This window comes from Sciurus carolinensis, chromosome X, assembly GCF_902686445.1.
Source record: "Sciurus carolinensis chromosome X, mSciCar1.2, whole genome shotgun sequence".
NCBI lineage: Eukaryota > Metazoa > Chordata > Mammalia > Rodentia > Sciuridae > Sciurus > Sciurus carolinensis.
The window spans coordinates 88,636,733-88,660,885 of NC_062232.1; the positions used below are offsets into that span (position 1 = coordinate 88,636,733).

Here is a 24,153-nt window from a genome sequence, read left to right on the forward strand (position 1 = left end):
GGGTCACATCAGAGCCTGCATCAGGTAAATTCTGTCAGGTGGTACAGCTGAATTCTGCTGTGCAACCAAACTGTCCAACTGACAAATTTTTTGATAAGGAAATGGGAAAATGCACCAAGGTTACTTGTGTGTTGTCCCTCTGGGAAGATGACAAAAAGTGGAGCAAACATCACACCACCACACCAAACTTGTATACTTCTAATAAAAAAATAGTCTATTGGTACTGAAGTGATACACAATACATTATAAATCCACTAGGTGGGATGAGTGGAGAATGAACGGCTAAGACACATTCACAGAGCTGTGGAATTGCAACTGGAAAGCAAGGTCATGAGAAATACTCAATGTACCTGTATATAACTGCAGCCAGTCCCAAGTGTAGGTACCAAGGGAAATTCAGAAAATTGCACTAGATAGAAAATCGGGCCATTTCTACCTCTCCCAAACTTAACTATGTAATAATACCTATTTAGTGTCTCACAACATCCCTCTCCCCACCTTAAAATGTTATCAGACATAGTATAAAAAGCTTTGGTATCTCCAGATGTTATATATGGTCAGGGAGCTTACCATGAGGCATTTTCACAAATTCACTCCCAGAACAATTTATGAAAAATGAAAAAATATGCTTCATTTGTCTTTCTGACAATTTAACAAGGTTAGTTAATTAAGCTCCTCCTTAACATAGACGTATTTTCACAGTTTGTCCTTTTTAGGGACTTTGTTTTCAGCACACCTCTGATGAATACATTAGGAAGCAATTATAATTCCAAAATATAGGAGAAGATGTTAAAACTAAAAGAATCTACTTATCTAATATTAGGAGCCAACAACTGAGCATGTCTTTCAAATATCCTAAATGAGATAGCATAAATGCTGTTAGAATAAACATAGCACCTTTTTAAAGAACAAAAATGGATGTGCACTGAGAAGTGTCAACATTAAAAATTTCAAAGTTCTTTTTTAGCTAATATCTTAGCTGGTTAACAATGATTAGGAGGGGCTCAAAATCCCTGTGCCTAACAAAAATGTTGCCTTAACATTACTGGCAAAATGAATTATTTCTGATCTTTTACATTAATATTTATTCAACATCATGTATTTTAGATATGTTAGAACCAGAATCAGAAGGAAGCTTAGAAATGATTTAGTCCACAGCACCAGATTTCAGACAGTACATTGAGATTCCCCAGTAAATCTTAACAGTATTACTGGATTGTTCTGGAAGCCACTTGCCATCCTCCAGCATCTTCCACGTACTGGAAAAAAAAAAACCATTAGAACTCCCAGTGAAAACAGTGCAACAAGGTATTTATAGGAAGTGGGCTGGGGTTATGGCTCAGTGGTAGAGTGCTTGGCTAGCATGTGTGAGACACTGGGTTTGATTCTCAGCACCACATATAAACAAATGAATAAAATAAAGGTCCATCAATAACTAAAAATTTTTTTAAAAAGATAGTACAAGCAATACTTTAGCTTCCACTTTATTTTACTAAAATTTACAGTAAGTACTCTGTGCTAGAAGAGAAAAAAACATAAGAGCATCGAGACATTGGAGAATTCAAAACTAGTTTATTTCAAAAAAGTTGGAATAATTACAATATGAGACAACTCTATTCTTAGTGAAAATATAATGCTCAAGATAAAATTACTTGTCCAGTTAATTGGGTAAAGAGAAGACTAAAACCAGAATTTTTTTCAAAACACTATCTTCTCTTTACTGAATATAGAACTTATTACATTCTGGTTACTTTATTGAATCTCCAAAACCAATGGAGTAAATATCTGTATGTAGGAGGTAATAGTAATAATATGAACTTGAAAATTAGATATTACTCAAGATTCTACTCAAAAGTTGTATTTACCTATATAAATCATACACAAGATTAAACAGTCTCTGGATTAATTTTATATTTATAATTTTGAGTGGTAACAAAAATTACCTGGATAAGAAGTAGCTTCTTAGAAAAGTTTGGGTATGAAAGAGAGGCCATGCAACTTCTAGCATTTAGCATACTAATCACTAATAATCACCATCACTAACATTCACTTCAAAATGTTTTCCTTCCTGTAATATATACCCCTCAGGATGGTCATGTGCAGGCAGGACAACAGAAATTTAGCTTAGTAATTATAGGCAACTGAGCTCCAGTAACTTAAACACTTTAAAGTAGTTAATTTTATTTTTGTGTTATATTTTCATTTTGTAGAACATCATATTTATTTATGACTTGAGTGAAACATAAGATATTAGAATGTTCCAAAGCTAAGGACATGGCATTTTCTTGAAAAGTAAATCAAGAAATATGAAAACCCAACAACTATAAATCAGACTAAAACCAAATATAATACCAGGACACATATACAATAAAAAATAATTAAATTGCCTGAACCTTACTCTTTTAAAAATAACCTAGTTCAAATATGGGGTATAGTTCAGTGGTACAGCACTTGCCTGGCACCCACACACTACACACACACACAGACACACACAAAACAAAACATAAAATACCAATTTCACCTTAACTGTTCCTTCCTTTTCTGAATTTTACTTCTTATTATTATTGGTGGTACTGGGGATTTAACCCAGAGACACTCTACCACTGAGCTATCCTCCCAGCCCTTTTTATTTTTATCTTGAGACATGGTCTTGCTAAGTTGCCAATGCCACTTACGAACCTCTTGTCTCAGCCTCCTGAGTCACTGGGATTATAGGTATAAACCACCATACACCTGGTCCTTCTCTGAATTTCAATAATATACATTCTGTAATTCATAACATACTTCCTTGTATTGTCTATATTCATTTTTACATAGAAACTAATTCTATCTCAAACTAGATAGTAAGTTCTATTAAAGAGAGAAGCTTCACAGTATCTAGCACTTTATGCTGAATCTAAAAAGCACACAGTAAAGATTGGTTGGCATGTACTTTTTGGCAGACATCTCTCCATATTTTAGTTGGAGTGAGAAGGAAGATGTGTATTAGTGAAAGGATGTGGAATCTAGGAGAACAAGGTATGCATTACACATACCGAATCAATATCTAATAGGTTGCTGCCTGTACTAGGGGAATAAGTTTTATTTAATGCTGAGAAGAAAACTACAGTATAATTCTCAATATCATAGTATTCAGATAAAAAAGCATGCACATTTTATTGCAATTGAAGATTAAGTAGTAACTGTAAACACTTCAACATCATCAGAATTTATAGGAAACAAACAATCCAAAATCAGTATGCTAAAGATATGGTCTTTAGTCAAAGGAAATCTTCACATTGCGTTCCTCCTCCTTGCGTTGAAAATCCTCAAAAATCTTTGTTATCTCTTCCACCTTTTTTTGCATCATGCCTATATGGGAGGAAGTCACGCAATCATTAATCTGATCTCAAAATATTACAGAAACATAATACATTTTCCTCTAAACTGTGATTTATAAAACTTTACATAGCAATTTATAAAGTTTTAGAAAATAAGGAAGAAAAACCACATTCACCTACCTGTTTAAAAACTATTTGAAAATAGTGGATACTTTATCTGCTCTCCCTAGCTTTCGGGCAAATAACAGTCTACTTGACATTTGTGTTTTGTTGTAGTTACTCATTACAGCCTAAAAGTGCAATATGGGGTGGTCATTAAACTGAGGGCATAGATTTTGGTGGGTCTTACCTACCTATAAGCAAATAAACCTGCTGAGTATATTTACGTTTCTGTTACTCTCTAATGACTTTTTTAAGTTCATGTTTCTCAAGTTTGCTTGGGGGCAGTAAACCACAGTGCCATTAATTTTACCACACAAGACAGTAATTTTCTGCCAGTAAAAATAGACTGTTGAAATAAGCATAATAATCTGAATTTTTCTACTAACATGTACAAATTAACTTGGTCATTTGTTATAGTGTTCATTAATGCTTACTAAAGGATAAACAACAACTGGAACCCAAGAAGAAAGAAAAAAATTATAAAATAAAACTTAAACATACATTAATTTTTCTAGTCAACTGCCCTAATATTTATTCAGTATTTAAAGTGTTATACTTCATCCTATCTTATAAACATTCTGCAAGATGATACTTTAACAAGTGATTGAAATAATGGGTCTCTACTAAAAGCCTAGAAAAATTGTACATTGAGGCTAGCAAAATAAATCCCCTCCCCTTTTTTCTCTAATAACTAACTGCATGGTGCATTTTTTTCTCTAAATAACCTTTTTAATGTGATGGAAACACAAATGAGCAGTATGACAAACCACTAACTTGAGAACAGAAGTGTCAACATAAGCACATTTTACTAATTTGCTGATTGATACATATTAAGTGTAAAGGAGTACATTTATAACAATTTTAAAAATCAAAAAAATGTCAAGAATCACAAGTCAGTGTTATTAAGAGAACTTCACTGTAAATATTTTGTCATGTATTCTAATTGAATTCCCAGGACTATTTCTGTATTAACATACTTTAAATTTTTTAAAGACTTTCATTCTTTAAGTGAAAAAACTGCACTAAGTTATTTACTGCCGAGTTCTGGTCCCATGATAAACATCAGTGATTTTTTTTTTTTGCTAGCATATTAAATTATATATCACATCAGAAGTAAAATGCTAGCAGTAGCCAAAACTTGTGTGTATGGCAGGAGGGAGTGTGTATGGCAGGAGGGAATGTGCCATGTATATTTTGATATTATTTTAAAAAATTATATTGATCAGCCGGGTGCTATGGTGCTCTACTATAATCCCAGTTGCTTGGGAGGCTGAGGCAGGGGGATGGAGAGTTCAAAGCCAGCCTCAGCAAAAGTGAGGCCCTAAGAAATTCAGTGAGACCCTGTCTCTAAATAAAACACAAAATAGGGCTCGGGATGTTGCTCAGTGGTCAAGTGCCCCTGAGTTCAATCCATGGTAACTGTCCCCAAACTTACTGATGAATATGAAAACAATTTCATTCACAATAAATGAGATGTGGTATGTAAATAAAATACAATGCTACAAAGAATACAATACAAAGAAATGAATTATTGATATGTGTTACACATAAATAAACCTTGTAAAAACATCCCAAGCATAAGAAGTCAAACATGAAAGTGGTTAATGTTCAAATGATATATTTGTGTGCTTAAAAATATTTTTTTAAAAGTGATTTATTCCAGGCTGGGGAGATAGCTCAGCTGGTAGAGTGCTTGTGTCACAAGCACAAGGCCCTGAGTTCAATCCTTAGTACCGCAAAAAAAAAAAAAAAAAAAAAAAAAAAAAAAAAAAAAAAAGTGATTTATTTCCCCTAAAAGAAACTGGTGAATCTGTTTCAGCCAATCTCATTCTGATTTGGGAATAGATATTTTCTTCAATTTAGTCTACTTGCAAATATTTTTGGTAACAATTCAAACATTTTTATAGAAGTTTATAAAAATAGATTCCATCATTAAAACCAAACAGTTTTCTACTATAATTAATACTTTTAAGTTACACACATAAATATCACTATATATAAAGATTAACTGTCAAAGTAAACACTGTACCCTCATAAATATTGTTATAGTATATCTCCTTCTCTTAGAAAAATAATTGGGGCAGTAGGAGAAAAAAAATGCTCTAACAGAAAAATGGTCAAAAGTTACAAGTAGTCAGCCTATAAGATGATATATAATATGTTTATAAACATCTTAAGTTTTCAAAAATATTAGTAACCAGAAGGATGCAAATTAAATTAGAGAAATATTATTTTCACTATAACATTGGCAAGGAATGATGATGATTCCTGGTGGTGGTGGTGATTATAGAAGTAGCAGTACTGGAAGGAGTGGGTACCCTAATAATGAATTGCTGGTGAAAGTATAAATCAGTACTGCTAACTAGAAAGAAAATATAAATCAAAAGCTTTTAAAGCAGACATTACTCCTGACTCACTGTTTTAACTTCTAAGAATTATATTTATGTCTAGTAATCATTGATGTATCTTAAATTTACCTTCATTTAGGTTTAGTGAAGCACAATTTAAAAAAAGAAAAATTTGGAAACATCAATCAATATTTGGCAATAGGCTATTAATTTAAAAACCACAGCAGATCCATGTAATAAAATATTTAGCAGCCATTAAAGTGTAGAATATTTAATAACACTGAAAGATATTCATGAACACATCTCTCCACTTTGTATCTCTTTCTCCATCAAAAGCCAAATATGGTGTACTGTGTATATAGCACAGGACAAATGAATTGAAAGTGTATATTGAACACCAAGCTAATGCAAGGCATGGATAAATCCTGAAAACACAGAAATCATAAGGGTATAATCTCTATACAGAAACTCAAATTTTCAGAAAGAGATATGTAAATAAATATCTGCAATTCTGTATGATAAATGCTGATAATATAGTACGTGGTACATAGTATGGATACAAAGAAGAGGATAAGCAACTACTAGAATGATGAGTTAAGGAAGAAATAAGTTTTAAACTACATTTAAATACACTGCTAGGCAGATAATGAAGTGGTGGGGTACCCCAGGCAAAAGAAACTAATTATCCAAAAATATAGAAGAGGAAAGATTATTAGGTTTTGGAACAACTATAAATACTTCTCAAAAGAAATGCTGCAAACAAGAGGTGAGGTTGAAAAAAAGTAGAGGTTAGATTATACAGGGTACTTTACATATTAAGTAAAGCACCAGAATTTGCATTGGTCAATCAGAAATTGGTGAATTTTAATGAATGGATGATCACTCTGAGAGTAGATTGTAAAAGTGAACTGGAGTGGAGTAAGACTGGGGAAGAAGATCATTAAGGTCTCTAGAGAGTGCATGCATTCACCACTGTTCCATTTCAAAACACCTGTAAAACAGCATTAAAGAATTTAGAAAAATAAAAAGAGGAAAATGATAAAAGCACAAAACCATAAGGACAAAAATAAGAAGAAATGAGATAAAACTTTGATAATTGCAACTGGTTTATATTAGAGAAACCCTAGAACCCCAGAAAGGATATGGAATTAATTGAATTAAGTAATTCAAAATGGCATTGAAATTGGAGCTTGCAACAGGATTATGAATGATTAAGAAGCAGTCCCTTCCTCTCCTCCACAACCTACTTCTAAATGATTCCCCTACCTAATTTTTGCAGATGATTTTTCTGCCAACAAACAGAAACAAGACAAGTTCCTGCAAGATAAAAATCAATTAAAAATTAAAGATCAATTTTAAAAAACCTTGAATAATAAGATTAATATATATCCCAGAAAATTTAACAAAATACAGAGAAAAACAGGAGAGAAAAGAAATACAGTTTAGTTGAGGGACTCAAACATTAGGGTTAGTGTATTTCCAGGAAGAACAAAGATAAGATAGAGAAGGAGATTAATAGAAACCTAATTCAAGAAAATAGCCACAAACTGAAAAAAAAAAAATGCGTTTCTTTACTCACCAATACCAGGCTCGGTAGATCAGAGATCCATATCAAAGTATATCATCTGATCACCTGAAATTTACATATTCTGAAAAAAAAATCTCAAAGTTGTCCATAGAAAAAAAATAAAACACAAAAATGAAGGGGTCATATGGAGGTTCAGATTCAAAACAGTCCTCAAAGTGTAGATGATAACAGAACTGTATCTTCAAAAATTCAAGGCAGAAGGAAGGAAGGGTCTCAGAACATGGGGGGTTAGAGGAAGAGTGTACTTTCCAGCAGGTCCTTAGCACCAAATTTCAAAAGCTGGAAGACTGCTCCTCGATGAGGGAAGTAACTAAGGGAACCCACTGAAATTCAATACTGGAGAATAAAGAAAACCACAGACACAGAACATTGGAAAATGTGAATATAATATAAGAAAAAAATATATTAGAGATGTGCCAGCTTGGCTGGCATTAATATGGCAGGGGAGGTGGAACACGGGTAGAGAGAGAGGAATTGTAGCAGAACAAGAAGAAAAATGGATTGGGGTAATCTGTGGAATACAGAGGGAGGCTGATCTTAATGAACCCAGAGTCAGTGGGAAAAGATTTTGAGTGAAAAGCAACCAAAATCACTTGGCCCACTGGCAGTAGTTCAGAAGGAAATGGGGTCAACAGCATGAGAACCATCTAAAAGTGCTGCACAGCCACAAGCAGAGGCAGGAGACTGGGAACTCATGAAGGAAGCTGCCAGCTGCCCAACTCTTGAGTCTTGGAGTCTTCCTGGACCAGTGTGACAGAAATAGGCACAAAAAAATTGTGCCTGGTACATAAAGGCTCCAGATACAGGAGAGGGAGCTCCCTTTGTTGCTGGTGCCCCAGGTGTCCAGCAGAAATTGGCATCTCTCCACCAACAGGGGGCATGGACTAATCTCAAATATCCACTGACAGAGTTCCAAGGGTCACCCAAGACCAAACCGCAGCTACTGGCACTTCTAATTTAGAATTCTGCACTAGGCCCACTATAGAATATACAATTTGTCAGCATTCACCAGTCTATCCCACCCTATACTGGGAGATGGGAAACAGATCTACAGGCTCCTAGGCACAACAGGTAGCAGTTAGGTAAGGAAAACAAAGATGTTGGACCTAACAACCCCCAGCCCTTGACTTGAGGATTACAGAGCCCAAAAATAAATACATCAGAAGGAAGTTAAAGGGATATAAATAGGAAAAGAAAAAGTCAAATTCACACTGTTTGTTGATGACATGATCCTGTATCTAGAAGACCCTAAAAATTCCATCAGAAGATTTCCATAACTGATAATGAATTCAGCAAAGTAGCAGGATAGAAGAACAACATACAAAAATCAATAGTTTTGCTATACTCCAACAGTGATTCTGCTAAGAAATAAATCAGGAAAACTATCCCATTCACAATAAACTCCAAAAAATGAAATACTTAGGAATTAATCTAAACAAGAAAGTGAAAGAGCTCTCTACAATGAAAATTATGTATCATGGAAGAAAGAAACTCAAGAAGACCTTGGAAGATGGAAAGACCTCTTATATTCTTGGATAAGTAGAATATTGTCAAAGGTTATACTATCAAAAGCAATATACAGATTCAATGCAATCTCCATCAAAATATCAATAACATTCTTCACAGAACTAGAAAAACACCATCCCTAAATTCATTTGGAAGAATAAGAGACCCATAATATTAAAATCCATCCTGAGCAAGAATGCAGGAGGCATCAATCAAAATACCTCATTTCAAATTATATTATAGAATTATAGTAAAAAAACCAGCATGGTTTTGGCATCAAACTAGGCACATAGACCAATAGAAGAATAGAAGACACAAAGAAAAATGCAAATATTTAGTCATCTGATACATGAAAAATATGCCAAAAATACATGTTGGAAAAAAAGATAGCCTTTGTAACAAATGGTGTTTGGAAAACTGGATATTCATATGTACAAAAATAAAAGTAGATCCCTTTTTCTCATCCTGCACAAAAGTCAAATAAAAGTAGATTAAAGACTAAGGAATTAGATCAGAAATTTCCCAACTCTTCAAAGAAAACATAGGGTCAACACATCATCATACCATTGCAGGCACTGACTTCTTTAACAAGACCCCTAAAGCTCAAGAAATAAAAGAATCAATAAGTGGAATTATATCAAATTAAAAAGCTTCTACACAGCAATGGGAACAATTAGAACATTAAGAGATAGTCTACAGAATGGGAGAAGATCTTTGCCAGCTATTCCTCTGACAAGGGATTAATATTGAGACTATAAAAAACTCAAAAATTTAACACCAAAAATACAAAGAACCCAATTAATAAATTAGCAAAGACCTAGGTAGACATTTCTTAAAAGAAGAAACAAATGCCAAACAAATAAGTGAATAAATGTGGGACATCTCTAGCAATCAGGGAAATACAAATCAAAACTACACCAATCTCTGCCACTCTTTCTCCAGGGTCCCTGTGCTAGAGGTACAGCCGTGCTCCCATTGCCTACATCCCTTGTGCCCTCAGTAGCGCCTCCTCCCAGAGCTAGTTTGCACCACGGCAGCCACCCAGACTACTGTCTTCCTCGGTAGCTATGTCCTCCAGGTCTGTGTTCTCATCCTCCTACTACAGGATGTTCAGTGGCCTAGGCACTGTGAGCCAGTCAAGCTCCAGTTGGAACTACAATACCACATCCACCTACACCTACAGCCTGGGCAGAGTGCTGTGCCCCAGCACCAGCTGCAGCCTATATGCCTGGTCCCTGGGCAGTGCATATGTCATGTGCTCCTTGATCATGCACCTATGGAGTAGCACGTCTAGGATGCCACTAAAACAGGACTTGGTGGACTTCTCATCAGGACCTGGTGGACTTCTCAATAGCCAATGCCATCAATACCAAATTCGAGAAAACCTGCACCAATGAGAAGGTGGAGCTGCAGGAGCTAACTGACCACTCTGCCAACTCTATTGACAAGGTGTGCTTCTTGGAACAGCAGAACAAGATCCTGCTAGCCAAGCTCAAACAGCTTAAAGGCCAGGGCAAGTTGCATTTGGGGTACCTCTAGGAGGAGGAGAAGGAGATCGAAGAGTTGCACTGGCAGGTGAACCAGCTCACCAATGACAAGGCCCATGTGGGAGTGGAGTGTGACAATCTGACCAAGGACATCATGTGGCTCCCACAGAAATTGCAGAGAGATGCTTTAGCGAGAGGAAGCCAAGAGCACCCTGCAATCTTTCAAACAGGATGTTGACAATGCACCTCTAGCATGCCTTGACCTTGACCATAAAGTTGAATCCTGGCAAGAAGAGATTGCCTTTTTGAAGAAACTACATGATAAGATACACATTCAGGAACAGCATGTTCAAATCAATGTGGTTGTTTCTAAGCCTGACATTACAGCTGCCCTGTGTGATGTACGTTAGCAGTACGAAAGTGTGACTGGCGAGAAGCTTCAGGAGGTAGAAGAAAGGTACAAGTCCAATTTTGCTGATCTCACTGAGGAATAACTAACTCTACGCCAGGCAAAGCAGGAATCGAATGAGTACTGGAGACAGATCCTGTCTCTCACCTGAGAAGTGGATGCGCTTAAAGGAACTAATGAGTCCCTGGAACACCAGATGTGTGAAATGGAAGAGAACTTTGTTGTGGAAGCTGCTAACTCCAAGACACTATTGGTCACCTGCAGGATGAGATTCAGAACATCAAGGAAGAAATGGCTTATCACCTTTGTGAATACCAAGACCTGCTCAATGTTAAAATGGCTCTTAACATTGAGATTGCCACCTACAGGAAGCTGCTGGAAGGTAAGAACAGGATTTCTCTGCTCTTCTCAACTTTCCCTCCCTGAACCTGAGGGAAACTAATCTGCCTTTAGTCCCTCTGGTTGACACCCACTCAAAAACAACACTTTTAATTAAGATGGTTGAAACAAGAGATGGACGGGTTATCAACAAAATTTCTCAGCATCATGATGATCTTGAATAAAAACTGAATATACTCAGTGCAGCAGTATATTATCAGCAAGAAAAACAAGAAATTCCTATCTTAAAGAAACGGCTTTCAAGTGCTTTTCTGTAGTTTTTCAGGAGCACAAGATAGATTTGGAATAGGAATAAGCTCTAGTTCTTAACAACTAACACTCCTAAAAGACTTAGGAAAAAAGTTCACAACATAATCTGGTTTACAAAGAAGTCTTATGCTAGACTACTTTTAATAAAGTATTTTCGAATGCCATGAAAACTTTTTTCCAGCAAAAAAAAAAAAAAAAAAAAAAAAACTTTACTCATACTTCATCTCATACCTGTAAGAATATTAATTATCAAGAAATCAAATAGTAATGAATGCTTGCAAGAATTTGGAGGGCAAGGGACACTCATACATTGTTAGTGGGACAGCAAATTAGTACAACCACTCTTGAAAGCAGTATGGAGATTACTCAAAAAACTAGGAGTGGAACCACCATATGATCCACCTATCCCACTCCTTGGCATTTATCCAAAAGGAGTAAAATCAGCATACTACAGTAATACAGTCACATGAATGTTTATAGCAGCAAAATTCACAATAGCCAAATTGGAACCAGCCCAGATGCCTGTCAAAGGATGAAAAGATAAAAGAAAATATAGTATATATACACAATAGAGTTTTAGTCATAAAGAATAATGAAATTGCGACATTTTCTGGTAAATGAATGGAAATGAAGAACATCATGCTAAGTGAAATAATTCAGACACAGAAAACCAAGGGTTGAATACTTTCTCTCACCTGTTGGAAGATAGAGCTAAAACAGAAAAAAGAGGAGGGACTGGATAGCACAAAGATAGAGGGAAGATCAGTGGAATACAAGGAGATTAAGAGGAAGAGAAAAGGGATGGGAAAGGGGAGGAAATGCAGAAAACAAAATCATGCTATATGGCAGGAAACTTCAATTTATATGTAAAAAACACAATAAATAAATAAAGGAACAAACAGATCAATAGAGTAGAGGAAGGAGACTAGGGAGAGACAGAGGGGAGGGGAAGACAGGGGAATAGGAACTAAAATGGAATAAGTCAAATTCCATGCACACATGACTTTCAAAATCAACCCAACTAATATATATAAGCATAATGTGCTAATAAAAAAATCTAAAAAAAAAAGAAAGAAGGAAGGAAGAAGGAGGGTGAGAAGAGGAAGACCAGGAAGAAAAATAACAAAGATGTTAAGTGACTCTATTTAATGTTTTATAGATGTTATTGAATAAAATAAAGTTCAAGAGAAATTATTTCCAGGCTATAATTCAATACCCAAAAGTATCAATTAAGTGTGATGGTAGAATAAATATCTTTTCAGACATGAAGGTCTCAAAAATTTACCTTCCATGCACTTACTATGGATGCTGCTGGAATATGTGGTATATTGGAAACAAGGAAATAAACCAAGCAATGGGAAATAAGAGCCACTAAACTGAAGAGCAAACAAAGTAGAGGGAAAACAATCTATAGAAGGGAGACTCTAGCTGAATAGTAGACCAAAAGAGCCACAATTCCAGATGGTACAAGAGAGATTAGAGGAGTCTGGGAGAGAGGAATCCAAGATGAAATAGGTAGATTTAAATTAAAAGCAGGGAGTTGGTGAATGAATTATTGATAAGTATGCAGAAAACTAAGCAAATGAGAACACAAAATCCAAAGGAAATCAAAAACTTGTAAAATAAAGAAGACATAACATAGTATGCTCCAGGGCCAAGTCATGAATAACATTTATACATTTATAAAATTATAATTCAAATATTATTATCTATGTGAAAATTGAGATATATACATACTGGGAGGATGAGGGAAATGTGTGTGTGTGTGTACACACGTGATTATAAAAACATTGAATCTTCACCTCCCATTTTAAAAGCATAAAACTAAAAAGTAATAGTATATATGATATTTAGAGAAAAATAAAAGTAAATAGTTAAAAACTTCAGGTAAAATAATTTTAAAGTGTTTGTCACTGAGGAATGTGAAATGTGGTGCCTAAAAAGAGCTGGTGTTTTTCATAAACCCTACAAAGTTACTTTCAAGATGGCAAATAAAAAAGGCCTAAAAGGGGGACATGGGAGTGGCAATCTACTGAAAACAAATGATTCAAAAGCTAGTTAAGAAGTATAATCACTCTTACTTACTGAAGAAACATAAATATCCTGCCTAAGATTCCTGAGTAAATAGAAGTAATTGTTAGCTGAGGAAAAGTAAAGGAGTTACATATCTGGGAGGCCTGAGAGATAGTGGAAATACGAAGTTTAGTTTTAGACAAGTTTCACTTAAGGTCCCTTTGGGATATCTATGTGCAGATGTTTGTTAACATGGAACTTTACAATGAATAGTACAATAACCATTAATGAAACTAATGGCTGGAGATGACAAATGGACTTCAAAAAACTGCGGGTTATACAAAATGCATTAAAATATAAAACTACTAGAAACAAGAAGAGATCTCAAATCAATAATCTAATAATCTAAGAAAAAAAAAACTGAAGCAAGCAGGAGGAAGAAAACAGTAAGGATAAGAGCACATATTGATAAAACTGCAAACAGAAATACCACAAAAAAGCCCGGTGTGGTGGCTCATGCCTGTAATCCCAGAGACGTGGGAGACTGAGGCAGAAGGACTGCAGGTTGAAGGCCAGTCTCAGGAATTTAGTGAGGCCCTAAGCAACTTAGCTAGATTCTGTCTCAAAATAAAAAATAACAAAGGACTGAAATGTGGCCCAGTGGCTAAGTGCCCCTGGGTTGGACCCTCAAAATGAACAATCCAAAAAACTAGCAAAAAAAAAAAAAAAGAAAAAGAAAAAACCCACAGAGAAAAATCAATGAAACAAAAGGCTAATTCTTTGAGGGAAAAAAAAACAGTAAAATTAATTAAGCTCTTTTATCTAGGCAGGGTAAAAAATAAACATAAATCATCAGTATCAGGAAAGAAACAGGGTACATACCACTACATATCCTACAGATATTACAAAGATAAAAAGGAAATTCTAGTAGCAATTGTATATTATAAATTAAACAACTTGGTAAAAATAATCCACCATCTTATGACAATTTAACCAATTAGTAATCTGAATTGTCCTAGAGTCATTAAAGAAACTGAATTTGTAGTTTAAAAGCTCCATAAAAAAAGAAATAACCAGGTCCGGAAAAGTTTAAATGGAGAACTCTGCCAAACATTTAAAGAGGAATTAACACCAATTCTTCACAAACTCTTCTAAAAAATAGAGGGCAGTATTACCTTAATAACAAAACCAGGTAAAAACAGTACAAAATAAGAAAATCTTAGACCAATAAATCTCAAGAACATTCAAAAAATCTCTTATATAAAAGAGTCGCAAACCAAATTCAACGACGTATAAAAGGAATTATAAACCATGACCAAGTAGAATATATTCCATATATATAAAGCTGACTTAGCATTTGAAACCTATTACTGTAAACCACCACAGAAATTAAAGAAGTAAAATCATATACCAATTAATACAGCAAAAGCATTTGACAAAATACAGTACTTTTTCATAAAAAAAAAAGTTTCAACAAGTTAGGGACAGAGGGGAAGTACCTGAGATCAATAAAGATCATCCAGAAAAAAAAACACAGCTCTTGGGCAGAGGGGCATATGCATTAATCCCAGCTACTTAGGAGGCTGAGGCAGGAGGATCATGAGTTCAAGGTGAGCCTAAGCAACTTAGTGATATTCTGTCTCAAAATTAAAAAAAGAGGTGCTTTGCATGCAGCTCAGTGGTAGAGCACTTGCCTAGGATGTGCAAGGCCTTGGGTTCAATCCCCACTACTGTGCACAAGCAAGCACACATAAGTTCACACATGTGGATGGAGACACACACACACACACAAATCACCTACAGCTAACATCAGACTTAAGAGAAAGACTTCCCACCTAAGACCAGGAACAAAGCAAGGATGTGTTTTTTTTTAATCTATCTTATTTGGCAGTTTACTGGAAAAGTTCTAGACAGTGCAAAAAGGCAAGAAAAACAAATAAATGGCAGATGGACTGGAAAGGAAGAAATAGCACAATACCTATGTGTAGACATCATAACTACCTAGCTAGAAAATCCCAAGGAGTTCACAAGGAATTCCTAGAACTAAGAAGTGAATTTAGCAAGTTAAAAGAATATAAGTTCAACACACAAAAATTGTTTTTATATATTAACAGTGAATATGTGAAATGCAATACCACTTATAATTACTATAAAGAAAATGAAGTACAATGGTATAAAGTCTAACAAAACACTTATGTAATATGGGTGATGAAAATTATGAAAGGCTGATGAAAGAAATCAGAGAAGACCTAAATTTTGAGACACACCATGTTCATGGATGGGAAGGCTCACATCATAACAAATACGCTAATTCTCCCCAAAATTGATCTATAGTTAAAATTTGGACAAAGATGCAAAAACAATTCAACTAAGCAAGGATAGCCTTTTCAACAAATGGTGTTAGAACAACTGAATATCCACAGGGGAGGGAGACCTTAGTCTAAACTTCATATCTTTCATGAAATTAAATAAAAACATTTTCTTAATCCATTCATCAGTTGAAGGGCACCTAAGTTGGTTCCATAGCTTGGCTACTGTGAATTGAACTGCTATAAACATTGATGTGGCTGTGACACTGTAGTATGCTGATTATAATTCCTTTGGGTATATACCAAGGAGTGGGATAACTGGGTCCCACTGATGGTTCCATTCTAAGTTTTCTGGGTAATCTCCATACTGCTTTCCAGAGTGGTTGTAAGAATTTGCAGTCCCACCAGCAATGTATGAGTGTACCCTTTCCCCATATCCTTGTCAACATTTACTGTTACGTGTATTCTTGATTATTGCCATTCTGACTGGAGTGAGATGAAATCTCAGTGTGGTATATATACAATGGAATATTACTCAGTCATAAAGAAAGATTTTATGACATTTTCCTGTAAATGGAATGATCTGGAGACTATCATGCTAAGTGAAATAAGTCAATCCCAAAAAACCATTCTCTCTGATATGTGGATGCTAACATAAAACAAGAGGGGAATAGAAGTTCAGTGGATTAAACAAAGGTGAATGAAGGGAAGTGATGGGTGATAAGAATAGGAAAGACAGTGAAACGAATCTGACACAACTTTCATATATACAGACATGAATACACCATAATGAATCTTCACATCATGTACAACCACAAGACTGGGATCCTAATTAGAGTAAGATATAGTCCATATTTGTGTAATTACGTTAAAATACACTCTACTGTCATGTATATCTAAAAAGAACAAATAAAATTTAAAAATAAATTTAAAAAACAGATCACAGTCTTATGTATAAAATGACAAAACTTGTAAAATTAAACATACAAAAATATCTTGGGGATAAAGAAATAGGCAAAAAAGTTCTTAGAGTTGACCCCAAAAGCATAATACATAAAAATAAAAACACTGATAAAGTGAATTCCATCAAATTGAAAAACTTTTGTTCTGTGAACTACCATGATCAGAAGATGAATACATAAGCTACAGACTAGGAGAAAGTATTTGCAAATCACCAATCTGACAACAGACTTGCATTCAGAATATATGAACAAATCTTAAAACTCTTAAAGAAAAAAAAAACGAATAAAATGGGCAAAAGACATAAACAAATATTTCCGATAACAGAATATACTGATGGCAAATAATCACAAGAAACAATTTTAACATTGTTAAACATGAAGGAAATGGAAATTAAAACTGCAATGATATCACTACACATCCATTACAGTGTTAAAATAAAAAATGAAAACATCAAATACTTGTAAGGACACAGACAAAATGCATCACTCAAACATTACTGATGGGAATGTAAAATGGTACAGCCACTCTGGAAACAGTGTGATAGTTTCTAAGTGTGCAGGCTGGGGTTGTGGCTCAGTGGTAGAGTGCTTGCCTAGCAAGTGTGAGGCACTGGGTTCAATTCTCAGCACCACATGCAAGTGCTGTACCATTGAGCCATACCACGAGCCCTCAGATAAATCTGGAAATTACGCTAAACGAATAACAAAGGCCAATCCCCGAAGGATACATGCTGCATGATGCTATTTATAGAATTTGTCAAAATGAAATAAAAAATTAGGAGCAGAAAATAGCTTAGTGGTTTCCAGGAGTTAGAAATTTGGTGATAGGGGGATATGATGGGAGGGAGGGAGGTGTGATGATAAAAGGGAATGTGAGGAAACTTGGAGGTATGAAACTGTTCTGTATCTCGACTATGGTGATGGATATAAAAACCTACATGTTATAAAACTATAGAGAATTAAATATATACACAAATACAAGTAAAACTGGAGAAATAAATGAATGATTGTTAAGTTGTATCAATGTCAAGGTCCTGATTGTGAAATCATACTACAGTTTTGTAAAGGGTTATCAATGAGGAAAACAAGGTAAATAATAAAAGGACTTTTATGTTTTTTCTTAAAATTGCATATGAATCTACAATTACCTCAATAAAAATTTTAATCCAAAAACTGACCAACACATACATAAATGAAGTTTTGACTTGTTTTAGTCAGCTTTTTGCTGCTGACTAAAAACCTGACAAGAACAATTAGAGGAGGAAAAGTTTATTTTGGGGTTCACAGGTTCAGAGATCTCAGTCCATAGACAGCCAACTTCATTGCTCTGGGTCGGAAAGGTGGCAGAACATCATGGGAGAAGGGTGTGGTGGAGGAAAGTGGCTCAGGACATGGCACCGGGAGAGAGGGAGAGGGGAAGGGAGGAGAGGGAGGAGGGGGAGGAGGGGGAGGAGAGGGGAGAGGGGCTTCTACTCTCAGGAAGAAAAAATATATACTTCAAAGGCATGCCCTCAGGTAGGAGGACCCACCTCCTTCAGCCACACCCTATCTGCCTACAGTTATCACCCAATTAATCCCTATCAGGGAATTAATGCACTGATTAAGTTAAGGTTCTCATAACCCAATCATTTCACCTCTATATCTTCTTGCACTGTCTCACACATGAACTTTTGGGGTACACCTCACATCTAAACCAGAACATTTTTTTCTAGAAATTTCAGCTCAATATACAAGCAATATTACCACAAATTTATATCAGGCAACAGTTCTACCAAAACTGTTTTCTTAACTGCTTGACAGGGTTGGTCATTTCTCAGCTTTTCAATATATGCTTCTTCATTGTTTCTTGCTGTCTACTAAACCAATGACATATTTTAAAGTTTTAGCTACTGTAAAATCAATTTTATGTAGTAGGTTAGGCTACTATTTAAAAACAATCTTGAAAACTTGGAAATTTTATATACTTAAGTCCATTTCTCATTCTGAAAGGGAATGAGGGAGAGAGAGGAGGAGATATGGAGAACATGGGTATGTATAGAGAAAAGAAGGGAAGAAGAACAGTATCTTCCCACTAGTCATAACTACTTTTAAGAAGATACCCAATTTGTTAAAATTAAAGTAACAATAAATGTAATTGAGTTCTTACTGGTAACTAATGTCTGCTAGGAGAAAAAGAGTGCTTAGAGAGAAATACAACTCCCATCTTGGTCACAAGAATTCACATCCTGATCTTACAATTGATACATTAAGTTGGTGACAAGGTATTCTGCTTGTGTACAGTCCTGTTCTTCACCCAAAATTAATTTAAAAACACATTTGAAGAAGGGATGCCAAAGAAAGATGGTGAAAGTACCCCAAATTCTTGGAGGCAGGCAGCAGTGGCAGGGTCAAGACAGTACAATAATTACACCCTAATGTGGTCTTTATTCACTCATCCTGTGGCAACATTATTCAAGTCTCACTTTAAATCCTTCCTCTCCCGGGAAACCAACTAAAGATGTTTTCCTTCCTTTACCACACGCCACTGCTTCATTGTGTACCTGTTCAAAGCAGAGGTGCTGTTGATGTTTCTACCTGCTACAATAAGTAGCACAGTTCCTTAAGCGCACAGTAGGTACTCTGGATTTAGTCACAATTACTCTGTGGTTTTGACCTGCATCTAAAATAATATCTTCCAATTATAAAGTACTGCAGCTTTATTTCAAAAAGTAGATTCCTCTTTTTTTGACACAATACCTTTATTTTACTTTTTAAAATTTATTCTTATGTTTTGATGAGGATCAAACCCAGTGCTTCACACGTTTGGCAAGCGCTCTACACTGAGCCACGACCCCAGCCTGCACTTCAGCTTTCAAAATGCCTACACAGACTACTTCATTTGATTTCCACGATATCCTGGGATAAAGCAGTAATTGAAAATGCAAGGTTAAGTAACTCTCCAAAGGCCAAAACTAAGGAGAATTGATATTAGGACCTATATCTTTAGACTTCCATGTAACAGTGCTTACTCTATTACAGGGCATCTGTTTGTCAGATGCTGTGAAATTTCTGAATAAATACCATACACTGTATGAATGTATTTAAATATCTTATTTAACATCATTAATATGTGTAATGAATACATGTTAGGTCAAAATAAAATAAAAGTACTATGTTGAACTAATAATTGCTACCACAGCATAACACTATTTGTTGTTCCTTCAAACACTGAATTTCTCAGAATAACACTAGCATATCTGATTCCATCTGGGGAGGTTTAGTTGGTGACATATCATCAGGTTATTTTATCTTTGAGATGGCCATTCAGTATGGGCCCCAAAACAGCACAGTGTAAGGCTCCCGTGTAGCAGTTATTTAGTTACCAACAGAAAGAATATTGCTTTGCAGAAAAATCTGTCTTTCCTACAAACAATATAAATTCTGCTATTTGGAAGTGATGTAAATTATGTTACATATAATTCATCTGGGAAGGCTCTCCAGCTTGAGGAAATTCACTTGGGCACAAAATGTACATAAGTAGGATTAGTGAGAAATCTAATTTTGCAGATGTATTGAGTGTATTTCAAATCTGGATTTACATATAGAAAAGGAAGTTTGGGAAGTGGAGTTCTGAGAATATTAACCATCACACACTTTCCTAACAGGAACTGAAGACTCACTTAATTCTAATCTTAGTACCCTAATCTAACCTACAAGAAGTTCTTTAGAATCAAGGGACAGAAGTGTGACAATGACTCTATTTTGTCTGTAAAGGGGAGCACAGATGAGCAAAAGTCCTTGTTAAACAGTGTTAGAACATAAAATACTTTTCAATTAACTACAGTGGGAAGAGGCAAGTATCTCTGTTGAGCTTAAGAGACACTATAAGTGAGCCTCACAACAGAGGTGTCTTTGTGCTGCTGCCACATCTCTGGCAGATCAAGAGCATTCAAATCTCAAGTATCTGAAGTAGAACTATACTCCAGAACACAAGAAACGACCTCACCAATCAACTAAAGTCACCAAGATTTCCCAAAGAATTTAAGAAAAGGAAGAGAGGTAAAAGAACCAGTTTTGATTGATGCCTGATCAGTAAATCAGATTCTATTCTAGAAGATGAAAGAGGAAGAAGACACTTCAATTGGAATTCAAAGGCATCTTTTGGCATCTCAACATCTGATGGATTTTCAGATGAGAGAGCTAAAAGTGATTAGTAAAATATTTTTAAAACCATTTATTGTCTGGACCTAAGCTTTAAAAAATCTCAAACACTGCTCTGGAAACTGAGTTATGGCTAGGCTTATATCTGTGTGTTCCTAATTGCATCATGACCACTGTCTTTGATAAAAGTACTGCAGGTAGGGGAGGAGAGGAAGGGAGGGAAGAAAAGGAAGGGAGGGGAGGGAGGGGAGACAGAGAAAAGAAACATCCTGAGCAGCAATCAGTTTGTCAAGTGGTATATCAGGACTTCTCTGGAGCCAATTCTTCCCAGAACCAGAACTGAGAATGAACAAACAGACTAGTTTGACCAAGATCACTTCATGTTGCAGACCTCTTATCCCCTGCCCCACTCCTTCCTCCATTCAAACCTAAAGCTCCCACCAGCACCTAGGAAAACAAGGACAAGGTGTTGGATCTCCCTTTGCTTTCCCAATACAGCCATATCTAAAAGTTTCCTTTCCTGCTTTTCACCATGAAAAATAAATCTAATTTTAAAACAATCCCATCAAATAATAAATATAACGTTAGGTAAAAATGAAGCATGATTATGACACACCACTCAGGGCTGGTTCTCTAAGGCATTTTATGTAAGTTTGCCACATCATGCACAGTAGACAATTATGAATGATTTAAGTGAAAAAAATAAGGTCAACATAGACACCCAGTCTAGAACTAATGGGACTGTATTTTGGAAATATTATAAAATCTCTTATGGCATTTTTAGTTACTCTAAGGAGTAACTCCTTCTTCCTTAAATAGCTATCTATATGTTGTGAGTAGTTATGAAATAATTATGTAGTTCTATTCCACAAGAGACTACAATGATTATGGATGAAATATATTTTAGTCTTGATGCTTTGGGATACTTCATGAAAGAAGTAAAATGCAATGAAAATACTCACTAAACTTTCAAATAATGACTAGTGTAAGACTTTCTACTGCCTGTTTCTTTTTTGTGTGTTTGATAAATATTAATAAACAGGGTGATGGTTTGTCATATGATGCAACAGAAAATGCCTATTCTTCACTCCACCTCTCCCCTCTGAGAGAAGTAACTCCACATACTAAAAATGAATAACAAATTGGCTCAGATGGATTGCCAACTCTGTCATAAGTGGTCCCAGAAGAGCTGGAGCTGCTGCAGTTTCAGTGACTGCCAACTCAGAAGACAGATGTATGACTGCAGCACTGCCATGAAGAATACCTTGAAATAATGCTGTAAATTTTCACAAAGAAAGGTAAGAGCCAGAACTGGTGTTTGACGATGCCTATTATCAACTCCCAATGACCTATACTCATCATGAGGAAAAGAAGCATAAATACTCTCAAACAATGGATAAGTATCAAATTTGAAAACTGGTCATTACCTGTACATGTTCAGACATTCCTTAATTTAATAATGACTGACTCCTTTCTATCTCAGTCCCATCACTGGGACTGGTTCAATATAGGTAAGAGGAAGAAAGGGGCCTGGTTCTCTATAACTTGCTCACAGATATCTAAATGTTGATTGGACAGTATAATAAGTAACATACTTGAGGTATAATGCCTAATTTCAAAATCGCTTTTAATTTTCCTTTTAAATAAAATCAATTAACACATAGTTTTAGGTTCACTGCAATATTGAATAGAAGGAAGGTATAGAGATTTTCCATATACTCCGGACTACTGAAATGGTGTGCAGAAATCTCCAGTCATCACCCTCTTCCAGAATCACAAGGGATAGGGAGGGAGGGGGAGAGGAGAAGGGTAGAGAGAAAGGGGGGTGGGTGAGAGAGAGAGAGAGAGAGAAGAAACATCCTGAGCAGCAAGTGGAAATCAGTCCCTCAAGTGATATATATATTTTTTGCCCTCACAAACACACAACCTCCCCTACTAACAATATCCTATACCGGGGTGGTACATTTGTTATAAATGATAAGCCTACATTAACAAAGCATTATTACCCAAAGTCCATAGTTTACATGAAAGATCACTTTTGGTGTTGTTTATTCTTTAGACTTTGGCAAATGTATAATGATATGTAGCCATCATTCAATAATGGTACATCCTACAAAATATTTTCAGTGTTCTAAAAATTCTCCATATTCTGCCTATTCTTCCCCCTTCCCACCAATGATCTTTTTACCATCTCTATAGTTTTGCTTTTTCCAGAATGTCAGAATCATACAGCATATAGCCTTTTGGCATTAGCTTCTTTCACTTAGTAATATACATCAAAATCACTTTTAAAGAGCTGATTTTTTTCAGTTAAATATGTAATTCTATTAGTATATCAGTTGATGTTTTATGATGGAAAAAATTTGTGCCAACATTAAAGATATTAAATCATAAAAACATTTCCCAGAAACCTTTTAAAATGAAGATTTGACTTTATATACAAGATTTCTCTTTAGCAAAATATGAGTGTATGTATTGCCAAAATAACACATTCATTAGTTTTTCTATATTATCTCAATGTGAATAAATGGATTTATCTGATCTTAGACCCTTTCAGCAGACATGATCCAATTAACTATTAAAAAACAAAATAAAATAACAAATAAAATCCCTCTTAGTATAATTAAACCCTGTCATGCTCCAATTCTTGATCATGTCATTTCCTGATATGAAAAGGAAAGGCTCGTTGGGTGGGAATGGCAAAAAGAAGTGTGCAGTATCAAGAATTACCAGGCTGCCCAGCATGGTGAACACACACTTATAATCCCAGGGATTTAGGAGGCTGAAGCAGAAGGATCACAAGTTCAAAGTCAGCTTGAGCCACTTAAGGAGAACCTGTCTCAAAATAGGCTGGGTATGTAGCTTCATGGTAATAATGTCCCTGGGTTCAATCTATAGCAGCACCCCACCAAAAAATTTTAAAAAATAAAAAGAATTATGAGGCCTTTTCCTATTCTTCAGCATGACCTTCCTTGCTTGCTTCAGTTAAGAACCTACACAAAATCTCATTGCCTCTTCAGTTCAAATGAATTTTTAGCAGAAAAGCAATTCCCAGCAGTAATCACTACTCTCTATTGTCTTAGTCTTATTACCTGTTTTGACTGAGAGCTTTACCCAGATACTCAAAACTCATACCCCAAATTACTATCATACTTTTAAACCTTTGTCCTCTACTGATAGGTACATGAATAAGATTTGTTTTTTATATCAAGTGATGCCTACCTACATTGGAATTGTTTTAAAATCATATCAGAAGAAATG

At 35.4% G+C, this 24,153-nt stretch overlaps 1 protein-coding gene and 1 pseudogene across 2 annotated transcripts in view; one reads left to right on the plus strand and one right to left on the minus strand.

Moving 5' to 3' along the window:
* Nucleotides 1–2,599: 2,599 nt before the first annotated feature.
* The window catches only part of Nup62cl (nucleoporin 62 C-terminal like), a 77,839-nt gene continuing 56,285 nt past the window's right edge, over nt 2,600–24,153 (minus strand). For both annotated transcript variants that reach the window (XM_047536089.1, XM_047536090.1), the window contains exon 9: nt 2,600–3,351. In XM_047536089.1, coding sequence (XP_047392045.1) covers nt 3,257–3,351 — 95 coding nt within the window. In that variant the 3' untranslated portion in view covers nt 2,600–3,256. The remainder of the gene's footprint in view (nt 3,352–24,153) is intronic.
* On the plus strand, nt 9,992–11,383 carry LOC124972018 (vimentin-like; annotated as a pseudogene).